General features: G+C 43.9%; 1 protein-coding gene across 1 annotated transcript in view; it reads right to left on the bottom strand.

The window, feature by feature from the left end:
- LOC124612431 (semaphorin-5A) overlaps positions 1 to 27,046 on the bottom strand; it is a 664,451-nt gene that overhangs the window by 11,259 nt on the left and 626,146 nt on the right. Inside the window, exons 4-8 of the mRNA XM_047140638.1 lie at positions 3,013 to 3,220; positions 2,089 to 2,394; positions 1,718 to 1,917; positions 922 to 1,218; positions 539 to 695 (exon numbers count right to left, since the gene is read on the bottom strand). Of these exons, the coding sequence (XP_046996594.1) occupies positions 539 to 695; positions 922 to 1,218; positions 1,718 to 1,917; positions 2,089 to 2,394; positions 3,013 to 3,220 (1,168 nt within the window). The remainder of the gene's footprint in view (positions 1 to 538; positions 696 to 921; positions 1,219 to 1,717; positions 1,918 to 2,088; positions 2,395 to 3,012; positions 3,221 to 27,046) is intronic.

Genomic DNA, 27,046 nt, shown 5'->3' with positions numbered 1-27,046 from the left:
TGGCAATTGAAATGTGATGAATAGATGAGAATATTATAAAATAAAAACTAACGCAATTATCGTATGATGGCATCAGGGTCCTGTTGCATAAACTGCTTTTTTAATCACTTTATTTATGCTTTTAACATTCTTATATTTATATGTTATATTTTAGTTGTTGATCTAGGGCCCAGATACTAATGTAATGAGTTATCAAATGAGTTTCAGTGACTGAAACATGATAGAAGTTTCCCAATAGTTGATGACAAATGAGTTTACCTTTATTATACTCACGTCTTGAAAGCAATATTTAGAACTATACTACCAAAACTGGGAACATACCATTGTTCCCTATTATTGAAAGTAAATTTTGTTTATTTTTTAAAATTTGAAATATAGGTATAATATTTAAAGGAAGATGGATATGACTGGATAATTATTATCATCATCATCATCCATGTAGTCTAAGAAACTATATGCAGCCCTTAAATTTTAATGACATATCATTAATTACTGTTAAAAACAGCAAAATGGCATCTAATTGCATTTAATGACTTACAGCTGATTTTAGATAGTGAAGTGCCTTTATCGGTACTACTGTATTCCCCGGGTATGGTTTCCATATTTCTACAACACAGGTTTCCTGTGTTCTTGGTAAAACTGATATCTTCTTGACAAGTCCTTCAGAGGTTGCAGCGTAAATTATATGCACAGCTCTGAAATTAAACACACCAACTGAAATGCTTCAACACACTAAACAAAAAATTCTGTATGCCACTACTATACTTAGACAAAATATTGAATAAGTATGTTTTTACCAACAACAGTAACAATGGTGGTAGATGTAATTACAAAACTGAACTACGCACACTTAGTAGTGCAATGATCATTGTATTTGAGCTGTCATATAATTTACTAATGAAATGTAAAATCTGATGATACCTGTGTAGCTTGGTGGGTATCACATGTATTGCTATGTGGGTGAGTGTCTCAAGCTGTCCTGTGTAGAGTGGTTTCGTTGTAGCAGGCTGCACAGCACTGTCCATCAGTTGGTAGCGCGAGGAATCCAGTAGCAAGTGAGAATGTGGGGCAGCCTGGCATTCTAGCAACTGTTTGTGTTGATTGTGGTGCCGCTCCCATGCAGATCCTGGCTTATCTTGGTGTTTGAATGGGCCTAAAAATGCTGCTTCCACAGCAGTCATATTGAATGCACATATGGCTGATCCAGGAATGCTGTTTCTGTGAAGGAAAACCAAACAATTTCATATAAAAGTAGAGGAATTTGGAACTTTTTTTTAATGGTACCCCTCAGCAACTTTGTAAGTGTCAACATTGGGGTTTAGTTTCTGAAACTGAGAAACAAGATGTTGAAAATATTTGACAGAGGATTACTGCCAAGAAAATGACAATAAACTTCTGACATAATCAAAACATAATTTTCTTCTTTTTTCAGATCTGATTTAGGAATTATATTATTTAGTGTTAATTTGTGGCTTGCAGAAAGGACTTCCTTTCTTCTGAATTTTGTGATAACTGAAAGTTCTATATCGTAAAATTATTGTCTTTAAAGAGAAGGATGGTACGTTCTCATAACCCCTTTTCAGCTGGGCACTAACAGAAATTTATATAAATTAGTCAAATATCATTAATCCTAATTGTCTTTTAATCTCAATAAAGTTATACTTGTATCAGCAGGTACAAGCCATCATCATCATCATTATAACATTTTTGTACTTACGGAGGAGTTGTGAAAGTTGCATATATTGTCTCTTCCTCTTCAACATATGACATTCCCTGAATTTCATCAAAATAGAATGGATATTCGCCAGGAATGGAACAATTAAGTCGAGCTTTGACAAAAGTTGTCCAATTGTCTTTTAACATTAGCTGTCCACCACTATCATTCTTGCAGACTCTTGCTATGCGTGAGTACACTATCTGCAACAACAGGTACGCAGAATGGGCTATAGAGTATATCTATATTTTCTTGCAGTGTGGATTCAAAACAAAAAATACAGTTTATTAATTACAGAGGTTCACACATTCATTCATCAAAACTGTGAGAAGTAATATTCTCTCTGATAACCTGCACAAGGTCCTACAGCTTACCTTTCCACAATTAATGTATTCCACAGCACTTTCTCTAAAGAGAAAGTATACAAAATTGTCTTTCTCAAAAGACCCCACAAATTGTGGGTCATTCAGCCACTTGCTGTTGTACTGATTGGTCCGAAGTGTGGTAGACCCAGCTCCAAGGCTCCTGTAGATTGCTGGATCTGCTCCTGAGAAATCCATAGGACTTCCCACAAAATACTGACCATTTTGGGTCATCAAGGCAGTAATATTGTACGTGGGACTGAATGGACATTTTGCAACTCCTTTCACCCATTCAAGTACATTATTCACATTCTCAATCTGAAATTAAAATAAAAAAACAATATTCAGAACTGAAACACAATTCACCATCATTTTAACACAAAATAATATTAAAAAAATTGTATTAAAATGTTGAAGTTCTTGACTGCATTAAAGTCTGAAATTCTGTGAAGTTCTGGAAGTGCACAACCATCTTTGTCTCTTGAATTTAAGAAGCAAGAAAAAAAATGTTTATGATTTCTGAGCTTAGTTTGCTGTTTTGTTGTGGTCTTCAGTCCTGAGACTGGTTTGATGCAGCTCTCCATGCTACTCTATCCTATGAAAGCTGCTTCATCTCCCAGAACGTACTGCAGACTACATCCTTCTGAATCTGCTTAGTGTATTCATCTCTTGGTCTCCCGCTATGATTTTTACCCTCCACGTTGCCCTCAAATACTAAATTGGTGACCCCTTGATGCCTCAGAACATGTCCTACCAACCGATCCCTTCTTCTAGTCAAGTTGTGCCACAAACTCCTCTTCTCCCCAATTCTATTCAATACCTCCTCATTAGTTATGTGATCACATCTAGTTATGTGATCAAATCACATAATCATCACATAAATCTTCAGCATTTGCTGTATGTATAGAAATACCCTACAGTACTGCCACTGCTTACCTCCCTCCAGGTGCACTGTGGTGAGAAGGCACTTGTGCCACAGGCAAATATCCGCTTGCCATTGCGTAGCAGGACGCGGACAAAATTGTGGCACTGGTACTCCGTCTGTCCTTTGGCCTGGCAGAGAGCAGTCTTGTTTGCAGGTGCCGGCCAGTCTGCTTTTTCCAGCTGCCGCAGATCAGGAATTGCAAGTCGGTACAGTGCATCCCTAAAACACAGGAAATGAGGTATTTAAATACATATATCTGAAGGATGGAAAAAAATGTAGTTTAGAACTGTGACTTACTTATTGACCTATTCACAAATTAAAATCTTTCTATTATACACGCATGGACTGGCTGTTGCAGCATAGCAATGGTACTGACATCCATATATATATATATACACTCCTGGAAATGGAAAAAAGAACACATTGACACCGGTGTGTCAGACCCACCATACTTGCTCCGGACACTGCGAGAGGGCTGTACAAGCAATGATCACACGCACGGCACAGCGGACACACCAGGAACCGCGGTGTTGGCCGTCGAATGGCGCTAGCTGCGCAGCATTTGTGCACCGCCGCCGTCAGTGTCAGCCAGTTTGCCGTGGCATACGGAGCTCCATCGCAGTCTTTAACACTGGTAGCATGCCGCGACAGCGTGGACGTGAACCGTATGTGCAGTTGACGGACTTTGAGCGAGGGCGTATAGTGGGCATGCGGGAGGCCGGGTGGACGTACCGCCGAATTGCTCAACACGTGGGGCATGAGGTCTCCACAGTACATCGATGTTGTCGCCAGTGGTCGGCAGAAGGTGCACGTGCCCGTCGACCTGGGACCGGACCGCAGCGACGCACGGATGCACGCCAAGACCGTAGGATCCTACGCAGTGCCGTAGGGGACCGCACCGCCACTTCCCAGCAAATTAGGGACACTGTTGCTCCTGGGGTATCGGCGAGGACCATTCGCAACCGTCTCCATGAAGCTGGGCTACGGTCCCGCACACCGTTAGGCTGTCTTCCGCTCACGCCCCAACATCGTGCAGCCCGCCTCCAGTGGTGTCGCGACAGGCGTGAATGGAGGGACGAATGGAGACGTGTCGTCTTCAGCGATGAGAGTCGCTTCTGCCTTGGTGCCAATGATGGTCGTATGCGTGTTTGGCGCCGTGCAGGTGAGCGCCACAATCAGGACTGCATACGACCGAGGCACACAGGGCCAACACCTGGCATCATGGTGTGGGGAGCAATCTCCTACACTGGCCGTACACCACTGGTGATCGTCGAGGGGACACTGAATAGTGCACGGTACATCCAAACCGTCATCGAACCCATCGTTCTACCATTCCTAGACCGGCAAGGGAACTTGCTGTTCCAACAGGACAATGCACGTCCGCATGTATCCCGTGCCACCCAACGTGCTCTAGAAGGTGTAAGTCAACTACCCTGGCCAGCAAGATCTCCAGATCTGTCCCCCATTGAGCATGTTTGGGACTGGATGAAGCGTCGTCTCACGCGGTCTGCACGTCCAGCACGAACGCTGGTCCAACTGAGGCGCCAGGTGGAAATGGCATGGCAAGCCGTTCCACAGGACTACATCCAGCATCTCTACGATCGTCTCCATGGGAGAATAGCAGCCTGCATTGCTGCGAAAGGTGGATATACACTGTACTAGTGCCGACATTGTGCATGCTCTGTTGCCTGTGTCTATGTGCCTGTGGTTCTGTCAGTGTGATCATGTGATGTATCTGACCCCAGGAATGTGTCAATAAAGTTTCCCCTTCCTGGGACAATGAATTCACGGTGTTATTATTTCAATTTCCTGGAGTGTATATATGAAAGAAGAAGTAAATGGGCAAATAGGCTAAACGGATAGGAACCAAATAACTGCATACAGCAAAAATGAATAAGTAATGCAAATAAATATTTCCATAGTTGATATGTTCTTCTTTAAATAAGGTAGAATTATTTGGTCAGTAGGAACACGAGTCCCGCTAATATTTGACAGATGGTAGCAGCAATAGTAGTGGTCATAAGAGCCCCAACAGATAATTTTGGATTTCAATTTGTAATATTGTGCACCATATTACTGGTCGAATTTGCGATCCAACAGACATGCAGTGTGCCTCAGATTTCAGACAAAATTCTTATCTGATACGTGGAGGGAACAAGCCCTATCTCCTTGTCTCACCAAAGCACACTGGAATCAGCACTGCATTCACCATGCCTGTTACAATGCTATGGGATGCTACATAGTATCTTAGTTAAGACTTGCCAATGGGCTCATACCTAGCAATTCCTGTGCTCCCAGAAAAGTGCCCATTTACATTGTGCATATAGTAATTTCCACACCTTGCAGTGGACACCATAGTGTTGCTCTTTCTCATCTGTCTCCACCTGCTTGACGTCAGGCAGTGAAGAACACAGAGTATTCCACAAAATGGTCAGAATCAGAATTTTATTGTCTCATAACGTACAAGTTAAATTATTGATTTTATGGACAGGAGATTTGTCAGCTTATAACCATGATAAATTATACATGGAATACAATATTTTATATAATCACAATAAAATCTGAATATTATTTATTATTAATGTTTTTATCCTGTTCAGATGGTCAGATCACTAAAAAATTCATCAACAGAGTAATAACAATTCTGAACCAGTGTGATATACAATTCTCTTTTTACTGCCTCAGTTTGGACCTTTCTAAAATTTGTGTCTTTCAGTTTATTGTATACTTTCATTCCCATATATTGTAGAGTCTGTGCAAAAAGATTAAGTCTGTGCAACATGAAGCTTTATTTGTTTCTAGTTTCGTAACTATGCTGGAAATTATCTGACAAAAAGAGTTTAGGGTTGTTACTTGTGAAAAAAATTATTTCGTACAGATACAATAAGGGAACGCTTGGTATCTTAAGATCTCTTAATAATGGCCGACAAGATTCTCTTGGCTTTGCACTGCATATGTCTCTGATAATTTTTTCTGCAAAGTTAATATTTTTGTCATGTTGCTAGCATGTTGTCATGTTGGTTTCCATTGTTTGAACAGAAATAGCTGAAGAGGCATTAACAATAACCTGATCCATTTGCTCTCATGACTATTACGTTGCTTTTGTTTATTGTCAGTTGCCAGTAAATACAGGGCTATTACAAATGATTGAAGTGATTTCATAAATTCACTGTAGCTCCATTAATTGACATATGGTCACAACACACTACAGATACGTAGAAAAACTCATAAAGTTTTGTTCGGCTGAAGCCGCACTTCAGGTTTCTGCCGCCAGAGCGCTCGAGAGCGCAGTGAGACAAAATGGCGACAGGAGCCGAGAAAGCGTATGTCGTGCTTGAAATGCACTCACATCAGTCAGTCATAACAGTGCAACGACGCTTCAGGACGAAGTTCAACAAAGATCCACCAACTGCTAACTCCATTCGGCGATGGTATGCGCAGTTTAAAGCTTCTGGATGCCTCTGTAAGGGGAAATCAACGGGTCGGCCTGCAGTGAGCGAAGAAACGGTTGAACGCGTGCGGACAAGTTTCACGCGTAACCCGCGGAAGTCGACGAATAAAGCAAGCAGGGAGCTAAGCGTACCACAGCCGACGGTTTGGAAAATCTCACGGAAAAGGCTAAAGCAGAAGCCTTACCGTTTACAATTGCTACAAGCCCTGACACCCGATGACAAAGTCAAACGCTTTGAATTTTCGGCGCGGTTGCAACAGCTCATGGAAGAGGATGCGTTCAGTGCGAAACTTGTTTTCAGTGATGAAGCAACATTTTCCTTAATGGTGAAGTGAACAGACACAATGTGCGAATGTGGGCGGTAGAGAATCCTCACGCATTCGTGCAGCAAATTCGCAATTCACCAAAAGTTAAGGTGTGTTGTGCAATCTCACGGTTTAAAGTTTACGGCCCCTTTTTCTTCTGCGAAAAAAACGTTACAGGACACGTGTATCTGGACATGCTGGAAAATTGGCTCATGCCACAACTGGAGACCGACAGCGCCGACTTCATCTTTCAACAAGATGGTGCTCCACCGCACTTCCATCATGATGTTCGGCATTTCTTAAACAGGAGATTGGAAAACCGGTGGATCGGTCGTGGTGGAGATCATGATCAGCAATTCATGTCATGGCCTCCACGCTCTCCCAACTTAACCCCATGTGATTTCTTTCTGTGGGGTTATGTGAAAGATTCAGTGTTTAAACCTCCTCTACCAAGAAACGTGCCAGAACTGCGAGCTCACATCAACGATGCTTTCGAACTCATTGATGGGGACATGCTGCGCCGAGTGTGGGAGGAACTTGATTATCGGCTTGATGTCTGCCGAATCACTAAAGGGGTCCGGCCCCGGTAGCTGAGTGGTCAGCGTGACGGAATGTCAATCCTAAGGTCCCGGGTTCGATTCCCGGCTGGGTCGGAGGTTTTCTCCACTCAGGGACTGGGTGTTGTGTTGTACTAATCATCATCATTTCATCCTCATCGACGCGCAGGTCGCTGAAGTGGCGTCAAATTGAAAGACCTGCACCAGGCGAACGGTCTACCCGACGGGAGGCCCTAGCCACACGACATTTCATTTCATTTCACTAAAGGGGCACATATCGAACATTAGTGAATGCCTAAAAAATCTTTTTGAGTTTTTGTATGTGTGTGCAAAGCACTGTGAAAATATTTCAAATTATAAAGTTATTGTAGAGCTGTGAAAGCGCTTCAATCATTTGTAATAACGCTGTACAAGTAAATAACAGGATGACTGACAACTTGTATGAAAGGATGCGTGTTTTAAAGTGTCTGTGGAAACGTGAAAACATGACAGAAGTGCAGAGATGATGGCGGGCAGAATTTTAGCTTGCACCACTCTCACGCATAACAATAACGAAATTGAGCGGAAATTTTATGAGGAAAGGAAGTGTGCATGATCTGAAGAAGGGACAGTGTAACAAGAAGAAATCAATAGCGGGTGAAAGAGGGGTGGTCACAGTGGTACAGGCTTTCATAAGATGCCCAAAGAAGTCCATAGCGCCCCAAAGAAGTCCACAGGCTACACTGCGCATGAATCAAGTGTAAGCAAACCAAGTTCACCGTATTTGAAGACAAGCAAAGCAGAAACCGTATGTTCTCAGGCTGCGTCTCACGATGAAAGAAGACAATCTGAATAGGCGCCTTGAATTTTGTGAAAGAATTTGCAATAATGAACAGTTGACTGGTGGCATTTTTGGTCAGGTGAGGCAACTTTTAAATTGAATGGAACCATCAATCACCACTGCTGTGTGTACTGAGCAAGAGATAATCCTTATGTTATGAAGAATGAGTTGTTAATCATCCTTGTTTAACGGTGTGGTGTGGCATGTCTGTCAGAGGACTTCTAGGGCCAGTCTTTTTTGAAAGATCAGTGGCAGGTGTAAAGTACCTTACCGTGTTCCAGGGACGAATTGAACCAGCTGTTCACCAAATGTAGAGAGATGAATTTCTTTTTTTCTACACGACAGTTTATCGTTACATTACCATCGTGTCATGCAACAATTCCTGGATGAAACGTTTGTAGAGAGGTGGACAGGCCGACGGGGAAGTGCTGAGTTTCCACCCAGATCTCACTATGTAACGCCGTTAGACTTCTTTCTGCGGGGAATTCTGGACACATGTACCAGGTGTACCGGTATGAAATGAGCGTTTTTCTGTGAAAATGAAACACTAATTTTGAATTGAAAAGTAAAAACATTTTATTCAAAGTACTGAACACTGCTTTCTATACATTTTGACCACCTTTCTGGCAATTTGTGGACATCACGCCAATAGAAATGTTCGTCTTTTGAAGCAAACCAAACAGACACCCAATTTTTGACTTCTTCGTAGGAATGGAAGTGTTCCTCAGCCAATGCGAGTCCCATTGATGAAAACAAATGGTAGTCGGAAGGGGCCAAGTCTGGTGAATACGGCGGGTGGGGCAGCAGCTCCCAGCCAAGTGTTTTGATTGTATCCTGAACCAGTTTTGCTTTGTGTGCAGGTGCATTGTCGGGGGAAAAAAAAATTACTTTGCCATGTCGTCTGGCCCATTCTGGTCTTTTTTCGATCAATGCATAGTTCAAATTGATCATTTGTTGTCTGTAGCAATTAGTATTCACAGTTTCACCGGGTTTTAGAAGCTCATGGTACACCACACCTTTTTGATCCCACCAAACACAGAGGATTGCCTTCTTGCCGAATCGATCTGGTTCTGCAGTCGATGTTGACGGTTGTCCCGGATTAACCCATGATTTTTGGAAGTTTAGGACTCTTAAAAGAAATCCATTTTTCATCGCCAGTAACAATTCGATGCAAAATTGATTTTCTTTCATGTCTTTGAAGCAAAATTTGACAAATGGTTTTTCGGTTTTCCATCTGTCTTTCATTCAATTCATGTGGCACCCATTTTCCACACTTTTTGATCTTTCCCATACCTTTCAAACGGTTAAAAAATGGTTTGTTGTGCAACATTTAGCATTGCTGTCATTTGCTTCTGACTCAAAGTGTCATCTTCATCCAATATTGCTTGCAATTCGGCGTCTTCGAACTTTTTTGGTGGTCTTCCACGTTCTTCATTTCTTACATCAAAATCATTATTTCTGAACCGTTGAAACCATCTTTTGCATGTTGCTTCTGATAGAGCATGATCACCATATGCCTCGACAAGCATTCGATGCGACTCTGCAGCACTTTCTTTCAAATGAAAACAAAAAATTAATGCTTTCCGCAAATCATCAATTTCTGGTACAAAATTCGACATTGTTAACACGATGAAAACATATGATGTTGTTCGTTCCGTGTCTTGATGTATACTAAATATCTTTGACAGATGTCATACCAACCAAACAAAAAAAATTAAGGCTCGTTCACAACAAATGTTCCCTATCGACACATTTGTATCTTAACGCTCATTTCATACCGGTACACCTGGTACGCGCGAAAGCTAAGTACGCTGGATGACATGAGGGAGGCGATTGTGATTACCTGTGAATCCATTCCAGCGGCAACATACTACATGTGTGTCGGTCTTTTGCGCGGCGTTGCAGACACCGTAGTGCTGCCGACGGGGGACATTTTGAACATCTTCGACAGTAAACCATCACAGTACTGTCGTGACCATCTATGTGACTTGAAATTCATAATTTTTGTTATTTTTGTTCGAGTTATCAAAATTCAAACAGTGTAAACCCCTTTGTGAGGCACCCTGTATTTAACTGACCGTAGAGCTTAGCCTGTCATGACATCTATGTGATTTGAAATTCATAGTTTTTGTTATTTTTGTTCGAGTTATTAAAATACAAACAGTGTAAACCCCTTTGTGAGGCACCCTGTATTTAACTGCCCGTAGAGAGTAGCATCTCAGGGCGGTGGCTGGCAGTGCATTTAACCTCGGCACGAGGGCTGCCGCAATACAAATGTGCCCTTCCATAGGCCACGGGGCGAGACAGTTCGTGCAGCGGCCGACCTTGGCTCTGATGTATGCGGCCGAGTACCCAGCCACCTGCCAACGCAGCGTCTATATCGCGCCCGATTTAAACTTCCAGCATGATCGATGTGGTCCGTGCGCCTGTGGGTGTGGCGCTCTTGCTTACAAGCTCCGTCCGCGACCTCCCGGCACTGGAAATACTCCGATAGCTCCTCCCAGAACCGAGTACACTGTTCAACCGGATAATACATCAGTAGGAACTAGCGTGTGGCGTGTTAACTGGATGTTCCCAGTTCCGTGACACCGGACAGGATGAAAAGTGGGCTCGGTATTCCGTAGCGGGAAACGTAATGCGTTACACATGACAGTAGCGCGGGGCATTTCTAACGTTCCTCTATGTTCTTCTTTTCGTTCTCTCTTTCTGTTAACCAAAGCTTTGAGTTTTCGAGTTTTTCACCGTCCCACTGCCGTGCAATGTGCAATGTGTACCGGGTGTGTCTCCTAAAAGCCATCAGGCACATTTTGTCTAGTATTTAGGCAGATATTCGCAATTCCGTTTTTGCAGTGCATAGATCGAGTCAGTCCAAAGAAATACTGCTCAACACCAGGGCCGGTTCTCGAATGGGTCGAATCGTACCACAGGGCGACAAATTTTTGGGAACGGCAAAATCTGGATTTTTAATATGTTTCGAAAAAGGCTGAACTACCCGAGACAAACTTTTTACATAAATGAAGGAGTGTGAAAGTAAGTTTGAAATACAAATCTTTCATAAGGTCTAGTGTCTTACCAGAAATTATCTACGGAATTGTGAAACAGGTGACAAATGAAGCGCTAGATTTGGTCACCTTGGGTGCGACTTTCAAAAATTTTGGCTCCGTGAACGGAGTCAAAGATTCTGTAGTGATGGTATTAAAAAACTGGTCTTCGTTGAGAGCAAAGTGTTCGTCGCATGGGTAACTATATTGCGAAATAAATATGTAGACATGAAGAACAGGGATGTAGTGTGTTAATGAAGTTTGTTTTGTTTAAAATGCTTTAAGACTTTTCACATAAAAAATTCGGAGGCATTGTGTTTCAGCTCGCTCTCGATAGGTTCCGCAGTTCTCTGGAATTCTGCTGCAAATACGTCACGTTTGTTGAGTGAGCAAGATAAATGTCAACATATGATGGCCTAACAGTTCCTATACAGCAAACTTAAACACTTGTAGTAGTACCGCCGAGAAAAAACACTTTGTAATACATAAACAAAGAATAAGTAAAATCTGCACTGTAAGCATTTCACTTATGTTTCACTAATTGGTGCATGATTACTGGCTCTGGTCTTAAAAACGTATTCACGTCAGAAAGACGTAGGGGGTATGTGTGGTGTGTGTGAAAATAAAACGTCATGGATGAATGACTTTATTCTGAAAAAGGTTCACTATGGAGAGGGGGCAGGGGGGAGCGGCGCTTAGAAATCTTCGTACGGGGTGGCGAGATCCCTGGAAACAGCACTGCTCAACATGACGCGATGGCCGGTGTCGACGAAAAGCGTCTGTTTGTTTCCCGTTACATACATAATTATGTATTACTTGCCCATTCGACAGAACGGTCCCAAACTAGTCCAGTGCGATATTCGGTGTAGGGATACGTATTAACACTTTGGAGACCAATCCCGAACGCAGCTCGGGCCGCGACTGTGTTACAAAGACCGTGCCCGAGTAGAGGTCGGCCGCGATTTTATGGACGCGCGAACCACCTGTCGCTTTAAAACTGGACTCATTTCACGTAACAACAATGTACGGAAGTCTCGCAAGCCGCTTCTTGACTGGTGCTGCCTTGTTTTGTTCATTTCTAGAATTATTGCGAAAGAAACACTGAACGTAATAGCTACTGTCGTTAACCTCTCAGCCAATATCATCACTGACGTAATTTTTTGCGTGTACTCGATAGGTTCCGCAGTTCTCTGGAATTCTGCTGCAAATACGTCACGTTTGTTGAGTGAGCAAGTATTTTGGAAGTTCAAGAGGAAGAAATTTGCTCATTAGCTCGCCTCGCACTTCTTTTCTTTTTTTTAGGGGGCCGAGGGGGGGGGGGGTGAATAGTTATACTTTCTGTCATATTAAAATTTGTGATCTATCGAAGAACTAAAGTAAATATAAAAAATAAATCTTGAAGCTTGGCTTCAAGCCATCCTGGGCTTACATTTCAGCGAGATAATGCCCATCCACACACAGCGACAGTTTCTACTGCTTGTGTTGGTGCTTGCCAAACCCCACCAAAGCCAGCAAGGTCACCGGATCTCTCACCAGTCGAGAACGTTTGGAGCGTTGGGCAGGACCCTCCAACTAGCTCGGGATTTTGACGATGTAACGCCCCAATTGAACAGAATTTGCCACGATATCAGCCGGCCGCGGCGGTCGAGCTGTTCTAGGCGCTTCAGTCCAGAACCGCGCGACTGCTACGGTCGCAGGTTCGAATCCTGCCTCGGGCATGGATGTGTGTGATGTCCTTAGGTTACTTAGGTTTAAGTAGTTCTAGGTCTAGGGGACTGATGACCTCAGATGTTAAGTCCCATAGTGCTCAGAGCCATTTTGAACCACGATATCCCTCAAGAGGATATGCAACGACTATATCAATCAATGCCAAGCCGAATAACTGCTTACCTAAGGGCCAAAGGGGGACCAACGCGTGATTGACTTACTCACTTTGTGAAGTTTTTTCCGTTGAATATATCATCCAACTTTTCTGAAATTGTAGTTCTGAAATTGTAATCATTTGTTAGTCTGTAGCTGTGACAGCTATAGATTTTCGCCCCATTCGGATAATTCCTTCGTGGTGCGTTTTTATTTATTTATTTTACTTATAGTGTCTTATGACGTTGATCTGTATTGGGCAGACACAGCTGCAACGTTTCCGCCGCTACTCCACTTAACGAATGGGGTGCACCATTTTGTTTTGGCCGCTCTAGCGCCATGCTACGGTGCTGCGGCGTGGGAATTTTAACGTGTACCAGAACTGCAGACATATACCTGCAAACAATTAATTAATTAATTACATAACTTACGACCACCCGTCGTAAACTTCTATCGAGCAAGAATGTCCTCTCTGCCTGTGTTACTCTGGTTGTTTCTTCCGGACGGGCGCAGTTGCTGGGTAGTAGGTAGCGACGACTGAAGGTCCGCTCAGACATGTCAGGACCGAGCGTCGGAATAGTGATCCCGTGCTCCAGCCCGTTCCTCCAGGAACCACACACACATAACTGAGGCTTGTCAGCCACTGTTGTTCCTCATAATGACTCGGAATTGCTGGTTGCTTCTGTTTGTGAAAGTTGTAAATATGTTCACTAATTTTCGTAATAGTGAATTAGGACTTGCAGCACTTGCTTTAGAGGAAGAAGAAAGAGAAGCATGGCAAAAAAAGAAGAAATCTGTGGATCCACAGAGCCTGGGAAACAAGACCAGTACAGGAAGAGTTTCGAACATTATTTCCTCGTATCACGGATGATAAGAGAAAGTTTTATGAATATTTTAAGATGATGCACATCTTATGTCAACTTTTAAGCAAATTAGAACCAAAATTGACAGAAAACTACACTTTCTGGAGACTACCAATTTCACCCAAAGACTCTTCTATCTTCTAGCCTCTGTCTTTGTACTCGGCATTCCGGTATTTTGCATTTGTCTGTTCATAAAGGACAGGAAACTCCTGTTAGACTTTCCACATCCATTTTTGTACGAAAAATAGTCTTGCACAGTTGCACAACTTGCAAAACAGTTCTGCCGTTGCATCGTTCGTCAGGAGAAATTCCGAAATTAATCATCTGAAATACGTGTTTCGAAAGACCGGTTATGTGTCACGTGATATGAAGTCAGCATTGTCCAAGAAAAGAAAACGTGAAAATGTTGATCATTCACGTGACGAGCCACCGATTGCCTTCCTTCCTTTCTCTGGCGCTACATCCAGCAAAATAGGCACACTCCTGAAAGACGAGGTGTCAGCATCCTAAGAAGATAAAGGAGATACTGTGCCCTGTTAAGGACAGTCTCGGCCTCAGGATTCCTGGGATTTACAACATCCTTTGTGATGTGCGGAAGAAATTACGTCGGTCAGTCCCACCGCACCGTTTCATCAGAGGCATATTAAAAATAGAGAACTGAAGAAAGCTGCAGTTGCTGAGTAGAGCCTCACAAACAAAAATAAAATACTGTTTGACGAAACAAGAGTTGTCCCAGGATCTCATACACTAGGGTCCTGTAAATTAAAGAGGCTGTAGAAATGAGAATGTGTGAGAAAATGTTCAAGCGTGCCAGCGGATATAGTCTGAGTGGTGCACGGAAGCGAGCTCTCGACGCAGAGAAGAGCCAGAGATATTCGTCGCGATGTTTACGCTACGAAGGGAGCGGTGGCGCCACCAGCGCAGATATTGTCACTATCTGCGACAGCAAGACATAATTATCGATCAATCAGAAGTCGTCTTTGAGCTATATAATGCCACCACAGCAGCAGTTTTGACGCCCCCCCACACTTCGTTTTTTCCTCTCCTTCCCCACTTTTCTCTTCCATCATCCGTCCAAGTTCCCCCTGTCTGCCCTCGGCTGTGGTATGTCATATTTGTGCCAATGTTTCAGTGCAGTGTTCAAGTGAGTGTTCAGTGTTGTGCGTCTTTCCAGAGTGTTGCGAACAGAAATCATGCTGTCGCTGGGTGTGATTCTTATAAACCAGACTGTCGCCACGTTTTTTTAATTGTCTGTCTATTATTTTACCTGTCTGCTTCCTGTGTATTTTATTAGTGTCACCAACCCTTTGTTTTATGTTTTAAGTTCCACAATTTTCCGCCATTTTACCATTTAAGTCGCCGATTTTATGTCTTGCTTTTATTATTTATTATCTTCATTTTTTAAAAACAAATTCTGTAGACGAGAGCGGCGTACAAATGTGCTGCCAGCCAGCCCCCCTTCGGGGGCAATCGAAATTCAATAAAGGAAAAGAAAGTTTTGATAGTCAGTTGCTCCTGACGAAGACGCCCTAAATTGACGCGGCAGAAAGTCCGAGAATGTTTTATGTAACAGACACAGCAAAGGGCTTGGAAGAGCAGTTGAACGGAATGGAGAGTGTCTTGAAACGAGGATATAAGATGAACATCAACAAAAGCAAAACGAGGATAATGGAGTGTAGTCGAATTAAGTCGGGTGATGCTGAGGGAATTAGATTAGGAAATGAGACACTTAAAGTAGTAAAGGAGTTTTGCTATTTGGGGAGCAAAATATCTGATGATGGTCGAAGTAGAGAGGATATAAAATGTAGACTGGCACTGGGAAGGAAAGCGTTTCTGAAGAAGAGAAATTTGTTAACATCGAGTATAGATTTAATTGTCAGGAAGTCGTTTCTGAAAGTATCTGTATGGAGTGTAGCCATGTAAGGAAGTGAAACATGGGCGATAAATACAGGGTGTTTCAAAAATGACCGGTATATTTGAAACGGCAATAAAAACTAAACGAGCAGCGATAGAAATACACCGTTTGTTGCAATATGTTTGGGACAACAGTACATTTTCAGGCGGACAAACTTTCGAAATTACAGTAGTTACAATTTTCAACAACAGATGGCGCTGCAAGTGATGTGAAAGATATAGAAGACAACGCAGTCTGTGGGTGCGCCATTCTGTACGTCGTCTTTCTGCTGTAAGCGTGTGCTGTTCACAACGTGCAAGTGTGCTGTAGACAACATGGTTTATTCCTTAGAACAGAGGATTTTTCTGGTGTTGGAATTCCACCACCTAGAACACAGTGTTGTTGCAACAAGACGAAGTTTTCAACGGAGGTTTAATGTAACCAAAGGACCGAAAAGCGATACAATAAAGGATCTGTTTGAAAAATTTCAACGGACTGGGAACGTGACGGATGAACGTGCTGGAAAGGTAGGGCGACCGCGTACGGCAACCACAGAGGGCAACGCGCAGCTAGTGCAGCAGGTGATCCAACAGCGGCCTCGGGTTTCCGTTCGCCGTGTTGCAGCTGCGGTCCAAATGACGCCAACATCCACGTATCGTCTCATGCGCCAGAGTTTACACCTCTATCCACACAAAATTCAAACGTGGCAACCCCTCAGCGCCGCTACCATTGCTGCACGAGAGACATTCGCTAACGATATAGTGCACAGGATTGATGACGGCGATATGCATGTGGGCAGCATTTGGTTTGCTGACGAAGCTTATTTTTACCTGGACGGCTTCGTCAATAAACAGAACTGGCGCATATGGGGAACCGAAAAGCCCCATGTTGCAGTCCCATCGTCCCTGCATCCTCAAAAAGTACTGGTCTGGGCCGCCATTTCTTCCAAAGGAATCATTGGCCCATTTTTCAGATCCGAAACGATTACTGCATCACGCTATCTGGACATTCTTCGTGAATTTGTGGCGGTACAAACTGCCTTAGACGACACTGCGAACACCTCGTGGTTTATGCAAGATGGTGCCCGGCCACATCGCATGGCCGACGTCTTTAATTTCCTGAATGAATATTTCGATGATCGTGTGATTGCTTTGGGCTATCCGAAACATACAGGAGGCGGCGTGGATTGGCCTCCCTATTCGCCAGACATGAACCCCTGTGACTTCTTTCTGTGGGGACACTTGAAAGACCAGGTGTACCGCCAGAATCTAGAAACAATTGAACAGCTGAAGCAGTACATCTCATCTGCATGTGAAGCCATTCCGCCAGACACGTTGTCAAAGGTTTCGGGTAATTTCATTCAGAGACTACGCCATATTATTGCTAAGCATGGTGGATATGTGGAAAATATCGTACTATAGAGTTTCCCAGACCGCAGCGCCATCTGTTGTTGAAAATTGTAACTACTGTAATTTCGAAAGTTTGTCTGCCTGAAAATGTACTGTTGTCCCAAGCATATTGCAACAAACGGTGTATTTCTATCGCTGCTCGTTTAGTTTTTATTGCCGTTTCGAATATACCGGTCATTTTTGATGCACCCTGTAGTTTGGACAAGAAGAGAATAGAAGCTTTCGAAATGTGGTGCTACAGAAGAATGCTGAAGATTGGATGGGTAGATCACATAACTAATGAGGCGGTATTGAATAGAATTGGGGAGAAGAGGAGTTTGTGGCACAACTTGACAAGAAGAAGGGACCGGTTGGTAGGACATGTTCTAAGGCATCAAGGGATCACAAATTTAGCATTGGAGGGCAGCGTTGAGGGTAAAAATTGTAAAGGGAGACCAAGAGATGAATACACTAAGCAGATTCAGAAGGATGTAGTAGGTTGCAGTAAGTACTGGGAGATGAAGAAGCTTGCACAGGATAGAGTAACATGGAGAGCTGCATCAAACCAGTCTCAGGACTGATGACCACAACAACAACAACAACAACAACAACAGAGCCGTCGCGAACGACTCGGTTCCTATACGTGAAAAATTAAACGTATCAAATTCCACCCGGCACGCTCTCGATTCGCTGGGGTTCCTCGAGCACGGCCCGATCGTGTCTCGACCGCTACATTTATTTTAATGCTATATTTCGTCCTCCGAGTATCTCTGCCACGGACACGCCCGGACTCGTTACTGAAGTTTCGGCCTGGAGTAGCCCCGGACCTTTGAACCGCATGTGGAGTTTCCCGATAGTAGTCCGTGGTTTCAGCCGTGAGCCCCGAGGCGTTGGAGCGACAAAGGAGCTGGGCGAGCTGTGGAAGGGCAGGGCGTCCTTGCGCCGGCCTGCAGGCCGTGGGCGGCGCCGGCCGTGTTTTATTGTGCGCCGTCCAGCGGCGGATATTTCAGGCTGTTTACTCGTAATCCGCGGCCGCGGGCACGCCCTCTTCTCAGGCCGCCGCCCCGGCGCATCCATCAGTGTCCGGCGCCGGCTGGAGGGCCCGCTACTCGCTACCGGCTCCGCGGGGCAATCCCCGTGCGCCTCAACGACCCACCGTCCTCGCTGTCGTTGTGCCTCCCGGTAGAAGAGTCTGACCAAATAAATGATTAGTAAAATAGCAGGCGGGAAGACTCACTACCGTGAGTGCTCCGTGCGACAAGAAAGCTGACACAGTCAGCATGTATGGTCACGGGTAGAGTTGTATAACTACCGTAGGCTACCGTAGACTTTCGTAAGTAGACTACAGTAGTTTTATGTAAACTAAAGGTGGGGGGGGGGGGGGGGCGAGAAAGGAAAGGAAAGGAACTATTAATGTCACCTGGGTCGGGACGAGTTTATGCGGAAACTTCGGCGACAGCTAGAGATGTGTTCCGGATCGGGTTTCGAACCTGGGTTCTTAGGCTTACTAGGCAGTTGCATATCTGCGCAGACTTATCTCGACGCTCCTTCCGGCCGACCCACGTCCCCACCAATCCATAGTCCCCGCCCATGTCTTCCATGCTCGCTACTTTGAGATTCCCGCAGGAGTTCAAACGCTCTTGTGCATACGCACTGAACGTGGTGGATTCATTGCCCATCGACGCAAATCATTTACATGAATGGGTGGTGTCTGTTCTTTCGGACATCGGATTGAGGAGGAAACAGATGACAGAGATAAAACGGTGCATGCAGAAAACGTAGAGACCTCTCCTCGTCAGGAATAAGAAACTTCGCATCAACACAATTTAAGGCGCCAGGAAGTAGGCCAAATACTATCTAACACAGTTTCAGAATCATAGTTGACGATACAGTTCAAAAAATGGTTCAAATGGCTCTGAGCACTATGCGACTTAACTTCTGAGGTCATCAGTCGCCTAGAACTTAGAACTAATTAAACCTAACTAACCTAAGGACATCACACACATCCATGCCCGAGGCAGGATTCGAACCTGCGACCGTAGCGGTCGCTCGGCTCCAGACTGTAGCGCCTAGAACCGCACGGGCGATACAGTTATAAATATACAATGTTAATATTACTTTATCTATCAATAGCTAAAAAGAGCATTCATAACAGTCACAAGCTTGCGCAATACATAAGCGTAATATTTAGTAAGTAAAGTTTGTCATCCCATCATTTCTTTTGAGCAAGCAAAGGTCAATAAAATGATGCAATTAATAGTTGAGTCCTGTTTTGTACACTTCCTAGATAACAGAACGCAGCATGTCATTCTCAACGGAGAGAAGTCTTCCGAAGTAAGAGTGATTTCAGGTGTGCCACAGGGGAGTATCGTAGGACCTTGTGGATAACATCGGAAGTTCACTGACGCTTTCTGCGGATGATGCTGTAGTATATCGAGAGGTTGTAACACTGCAAAATTGTACTGAAATGCAGGAGGATCTGCAACGAATTGACGCATTGTGCAGGGAATGGCAATTGAACCTCAATGTAGACAAGTGTAATGTGCTGCGAATACATAGAAAGAATGATCCTTTATCTCTTAGGTACAATATAGCAGGTCAGCAACTGGAAGCAGTTAATTCCATAAATTATCTGGGAGTACGCATTAAGAGTGATTTAAAATGGAATGGCCATATAAAATTAATTGTCGGTAAAGCAGATGCCAGACTGAGATTCATTGGAAGAATCCTAGGGAAATGCAATCTGAAAACAAAGGAAGTAGGTTAAAGTGCACTTGTTCGCCCACTGCTTGAATACTGCTCACCGGTGTGTGATCCATGCCAGAAAGGGTTGATAGAAGAGATAGAGAAGACCCAACGGCGAGCAGCGCGCTTCGTTACAGGATCATTTAGCAATCACGAAAGCGTTACGGAGATGATAGATAAAGTCCAGTGGAAGACTGCAAGAGAGACGCTCAGTAACTCGGTACGGGCTTTGTTGAAGTTTCGAGAACATACCTTCACCGAGGAGTCGAGCAGTATATTGCTCCCTCCAACGTACGTCTCGCGAAGAGACCACGAGGATAAAATCAGAGAGATTAGAGCCCACACAGAGGCATACCGACAATCTTTCTTTCCACGAACAATACGAGACTGGAATAGAAGGGAGTACCGACAGAGGTACTCAAAGTACCCTCTGCCACACACCTTCAGGTGGCTTGCGGAGTATGGATGTAGATGTAGAATGAAGAATATGCAGGTTATGTAATTTTGAAATCCATCTTCACAAGGATCCGATCAAACTCTTATTATTCACTACGTAGTAAAGTTATTTCTCAACGCGGGTAAAACGAGACGGAACAAAACTGAACAACCACGCTTGAGAAGTAGAGAAATGAATCGCAGCCAGATTGCAAGTAAGAATCGCACGCCATCCATCAGCTTGGCCGGTATTTCCATGCGACCAGCGACCGCTCGCTGCGATATGCCCACGCACGTGCGTTCTACGAAGCGACAGGTCGCGCATGTGACGGATCGCTGCACCCGTCGCTCGTGTGTGAGGTCCTTACTACTCGGTAGTTCCAGTAAGCTCTTTGTACGATGCAGCAGCAGTGTATGGAAACATTCTTCTGCTGTTATGTTCCGATGTCTGTGTGTGGAAACGAGTTTGTAAAACGGAGACAAGATAATGTGCAAAAAGCATGAAGGGCAATGAAGAACAAAAATTAAACAACTACTGTTTCATTTATACGAGGGAAGGAGACTGGTAACCTGCCAGACAATTATACCAGCTACAAACAGCTGTCTTCAAGTGAAGATGAGTTTTAATTGTTTTTTAACGTTTGCCTTTCATCTACATCTACATCTACATTGATACTCCGCAAGCCACCCAACGGTGTGTGGCGGAGGGCACTTTACGTGCCACTGTCATTACCTCCCTTTCCTGTTCCAGTCGCGTATGGTTCGCGGGAAGAACGACTGTCTGAAAGCCTCCGTGCGCGCTCTAATCTCTCTAATTTTACATTCGTGATCTCCTCGGGAAGTATAAGTAGGGGGAAGCAATATATTCGATACCTCATCCAGAAACGCACCCTCTCGAAACCTGGCGAGCAAGCTACACCGCGATGCAGAGCGCCTCTCTTGCAGAGTCTGCCACTTGAGTTTATTAAACATCTCCGTAACGCTATCACGGTTACCAAATAACCCGGTGACGAAACGCGCCGCTCTTCTTTGGATCTTCTCTATCTCCTCCGTCAACCCGACCTGGTACGGATCCCACACTGATGAGCAATACTCAAGTATAGGTCGAACGAGTGTTTTGTAAGCCACCTCCTTTGTTGATGGACTACATTTTCTAAGCACTCTCCCAATGAATCTCAACCTGGTACCCGCCTTTCCTGTTGGATAATATCGCATGCCAAATTAGTGATGGACTTGAATAGAATGACACTTGTATCCTGCCCCCTCCTTCCTAATTCCAACTATTGTCCACAATAAGCAAAGTCTTTTATGAAAACTTTGAGACGAGCGGAGATTACAATAAACTTTCTAGTTTATTTAGCTTTTCTTGTAGATTTGGCTCCGGTTCTTCTTGTTTAGGGGTCTGATTCTTGAAGATGAAATTCTCACATTTTAAGTCCTCGTCACTGAAGTGATCTAAATAAATTTGAAGATTGTTGTTGCTGAATTTTTTTTGTTACGTTAATATATCTTGTCACATTTCAGTATATCATACAGTCTTTTGAATTTTCACATTAACAGAGCCGAAATTACATTGTTCACCCAAAATACAAAAATACGTTCGGTCACATCAGAGGCATGCTTATTACTATCTCACTCAGCGGAAATAACTGTATTCCAAAGGGTTTACAAGTTTTTTTTGACAAATGAATTTCTATTAGTTTCGATTATTATGTCATAAATGAATCGAGAAATAAACATAGTAAACAGTACTAGATTGCTTAATTAATGATAGAAATTTTAATTTTGCCAAATTATTCGTAATTTCAAGTGTTTCTAAAAAAATATTTTTAACAATACATTCAGAGAAATTACCGACTGTAACATCGAAAATAAAGTAATTCCTTTACATAAATTTTAGCTTGAAATACAAAAAATTGTGTATAAAATTATATGAAAGTTTTCAGAAGAGCAGCTGAGCTAATATTAACCTGTCCAAAATTTGAAAAATAGTTCTGGTATCGACAACTACCGTTGAGGAAAAAATAATGCTAGAAGAGGTCTCCCGTTACACACTTTTACAACTAACTAATTAACTGAAATAAATGCAACTTATAAAATTTGCTGTGAAATGTTTTGCATGTTTGAAACATTACGAAAACAGCGCTTGTTGTGGGAAGAAGTGTTTCAACGAGAAGGACCGTTACCATTGATGTCTCCAACATTTATACGCAGACTTTTCATAAGTGTGACATATGTTGGGTACAACTGTAATGTCACAAAGCGAAAAATTATCGAATTTCGTAGGAGTATGAAGGGCTCGTAATGTGCACCTCGTTTTCACTTCTGACCTTTTTTTTACTTGTACATTTGATCAGAAAATTAAAGCTCATAGCACAGTTAACTTTTGTATACAGATGTACCCTTTGTTGCAGACAGGATCGTTGCGGCTATATACGTGTGGCAGTGTGGTGTGCAACGCCCCTCGGAACTGGGCGCGAGGTTGGCAGCAGTGCGGGCTGGGCCCACGCGACTCTCCCGACTCTCCGCGCTCGCCCACGGAGGGCGGGCCGCGCATCGCAGCGTTCAATTAGTGGCCGCACTACACTACAACACACTACACCTGCGACACCACGCCACGGGAAACTCAACGGCCGTAACGAGAAGGCGTGCCAACCGCTCTCACTGCCTCCTGCACCACTTAGCCCTTCAAAACTATCGCACTCTCGCAACATCAGATTGCATTCCTTTCCAAACGAACAGTTCTCGTATTATTAATATTTGTCATTTCCCTGTGTTTATCTCGGTGGCTTAGCGACACTGACAGACGCCTCACATATGATGAAGTGGTTACGCTGCGGCATAGATTGACTTGAACGCTGCCATATTCCGCCGGCCTGACTCAGAGTCCTGTCCACAAACAAAACCAATACTGCCATGTGGACGCTAGGTAATTATGTAAACTACACTGAAGCGCCAAAGAAACTGGTAGAGGCGTGCGTATTCAAATACAGAGATATGTAAACAAGCAGAATACGGCGCTGCGGTTGGCAACTCCTGTATAAGACAACAGGTGTGTGGCTCAGTTGTTAGATCGATTACTGCTGCTACAGTGGCAGGTTATCAAGTTTGAACGTGGCGTCGTAGTCGGCACACGAGCGATGGGACACAGCATCTCCGAGGTAGCGATGAAGTGGGGATTTTCCCGTACGGCCATTTCATGTGTGTACCGTGAATATCAGGAATCCGGTGAAGCATCAAATCTCCGACATCGCAGCGGCCGGGAAAATATCCTGCACGAACGTGACCCAACGAAGACTGCAGAAAATCGTTCAACGTGACAGAACTGTAACCCTTCCGCAGATTACTGCAGATTTCAATGATGCTGGGCCATCAACATGTGTCAGCATGGGAACCATTCAACGAAACATCATCGACATGGGCTTTTGGAGCCGAAAGCTCACTCGTGTGCTCCTCATGACTGCACGACATAAAGCTTAACGAGTCGCCTGGGCCCATCAACACAGACATTGGACTGTGGGTGACTCAAAACATGTTGCCTGGTCCGACGTGTCTCGCTTCAAACTGTATCGAGCGAATGGACATGTATGGGCATGGAGACAACCTCATTAATCCATGGACACTGCGTGTCAGGGCAGGGCTGTTCAAGCTGGTGGAGGCTCTGTAATGGTGTGGGGCGTGTGCGGCTGGAGTGATATGGGACCCCTGATACGCCTAGATATAACTGACAGGTGGCACGTACGCAGGCATCCTGTCTGATCACCTGCATCCATTTGTGTCCATTGTGCATTCCGACGGACTTGAGCATTTCCAGCAGGACAGTGCGACACCCCACACTTCCAGAATACCTACAGAGTAGTTCCAGAGTTTAAATATTTCCGCTGGCCACCACACTCCGAAGACATGAACATTATTGAGCATATCTAGGATGCCTTACAACGTGCTGTTCAGAAGAGATCTCCATCCCCTCGTGTTCTCACTGATTTATGGAAAGCCCTGCAGGACTCATGGTGTCAGTTACCTCCAGCACTACTTCAGGCTTTAGCCGAGTCCACGCCATGTCGTGTTGCGGCACTTCTGCGTGCTCGCGGGGGCCCTACACGACATTAGTCAGGTGTACCAGTTTATATGGCTCTTCAGTTATATGATAAACAGAAACGGCGAAGATAGCATCACCACATTTCTAGTTTAGGAGCCTATTGTCGAATGACGCAGTTTCCGAATCTCAAAAAGTATTTCTCAAACACGCCGACGATTGGATTGTTCATCAATCTAGGATCCTTACTGTGTACGACTTACGTAGAAGAAATAGAGAAGATCCAACAACGAGTGGCGCGTTTCGTCATGGGATCGCTCGGTAGGACAAACTCCAGTGGCATTATTGAGCATATTTGGGATGCCTTGCAACGTGCTGTTCAGAAGATTTCCGCAGGATTCATGGTGCCAATTCCCTCCAGCACAATTTCTGCATCATTAGATTGGAAAACAAAGAACGAAGTGCTAGGTTTGAAAGGGTGTACGGCAGAGATGAAGTCAGCCCCTCCCCCCTCCCCTCTGTTCTACCTGTGCATCGAAGAAGCAATGACGGAAATAAAAGAAAGGTTCAAGTTGGATTAAAATTCAAGGATACCAATAACAAGATTCTCTGTTGTCATTGCTATCCTTAGGGAAAGTAAAGAAGAATTGCAGGATCTGTTGGATGGAATGAACAGTCTCATGAGTACAGAATATAGATTGAGAGTAAACTGGAAAAAGTCAAAGGTAATGAGATTTAACAGAAACGACAATAACGAGAAGCTTAACATCGAAATTGGTGATCAGTAAGTAGACGAAGTTAAGGAATTCTGATATCCAAGCAGCAATATATCCCATGACTGACGATGTGAGGAGGGCGTAGAAAGCAGGCTAGCACAGGCAAAGCGGCGATTCGTGTGAGAAGTACGGCATCACGTACTGCTTTCCATCCCCTCTGACCGTCGAAGAATTTGCGTGGCAGACGATTCGCAACCGATTCAGGAGTTATCACGCCGTCATTACTTTGCTGTGGCGTCTTTATGGGGATTTTACAAAGACGGCTATCGATGCCTAGGGAGATAGGAAAGGATATTTTACCATTTACAAGCTTGGAAAAAGCTTTTAAAACAGTTGACAGGAATACATTTTTATAGAATTCAGACATTGTCAGGGATAAAATGCGAACAACGCGGGTTAGCTTCTTCCCATGTCATTCAGCACAAACGTTACGTTTTCTTCGTGACACTAATTCTGTCAGAGAAGGCGAAACTTTTGGAAGCTTAGTTGGAAGGAATGGATACTGTGTCACTTGTATCAGGATTGGTACTACATCAACATCCAAGTTCTGTGTTCCATAGAAAATTTTTGAGACAATTATTACTTCTACAACGAAATTTCACTTTTATTCTGGAGACAACTAGTAACCAGAGAAACAAAATGAGAATTGCCACATCTCTCGTTTTGGTATTTTAAATTCCTTCCCTTGCAGTCTTAGATCTTTCTACATAAATCGTAGACCAAAGTGTTTTTGTAAACAACGCAATGTCTCAGCCACCTCTCGCAGTAACTTTGGTAACAATTATTCTGGCAATTATCCGCACAGGCTGAGCAGAAGATTCGCGTCAGGTAAAGTGGGTGACGCCAGTCTTCATGGAGTAGCTGTTAGTTATCCTGCTTACAGCCCAGTGAGTCATACCAGGTTTGTCAGTAGCTCCTTTCGGCGTTGCGATAACACTTTTACGACAGCATTATGCAGGCAGATGAAAGTTGTGGCTGTTATACGATCCTCGTTACGGTGGATGATAAATACTAGGTCTAGTTTCGCCGGTTCCTACTCGTCGCTCAAGACACGTGCGGCACTCTCCTCTATGTATAAATCTGGAATAAGTCAAATAATGTAACTTGTTACAGAGTTAAGTGCTCATCTCTTGCGTGAGATGAAACTTGCGAGAAACCTACAGAGCTTTCTTCTTTACCAGTAACTGTCAAAGACGTACGCTGTAACCAAGAGGTCAATCCAGACGTCTTTTTTAACCGTTTAGATTGGCCTCACACAGCTGCAAAATTTCCGCTGCTATAGAATACAAATTATCGCACGACGCTCCACTTTATTGATAGACTGAGCTAGGTTTTTTTCTTTTCTGTTCTTGTCGTCTATCGGCGTATTACATTAGAGCGTGTTTCGAAAGTCTGCGAACAATTTACAAAATTCATTTTAGCGGAATGAGTTGCATTACAAAATAGCAATATACATAATTCGAAAGAGTAAACTTGTAAGTTTTTTCCCTCATTGCAGGGGCGACGTGTAGTTCGATGTATGGTCGCTAGATGGTATCATAGTCAAGATGGAGTTTTCTGGCGGTGAGAAGGCTTTCTGCGTGCTAGAACTTGACAAAACAAATAGTGCAAAGGAGGTCCAACGAAAATTTAGGATGAAGTACGGAAAAGCAGCACCAACCAGAAAGGCATTGCCGGCCGAAGTGGCCGTGCGGTTAAAGGCGCTGCAGCCTGGAACCGCAAGACCGCTACGGTCGCAGGTTCGAATCCTGCCTCGGGCATGGATGTTTGTGATGTCCTTAGGTTAGTTAGGTTTAACTAGTTCTAAGTTCTAGGGGACTAATGACCTCAGCAGTTGAGTCCCATAGTGCTCAGAGCCATTTTGAACCAGAAAG

This window comes from Schistocerca americana, chromosome 4 (genome assembly GCF_021461395.2).
Source record: "Schistocerca americana isolate TAMUIC-IGC-003095 chromosome 4, iqSchAmer2.1, whole genome shotgun sequence".
NCBI classification, from domain to species: domain Eukaryota; kingdom Metazoa; phylum Arthropoda; class Insecta; order Orthoptera; family Acrididae; genus Schistocerca; species Schistocerca americana.
The sequence above is the reverse complement of the archived record's forward strand: the minus strand, read 5'-3'. Positions and strand labels throughout refer to the sequence as shown.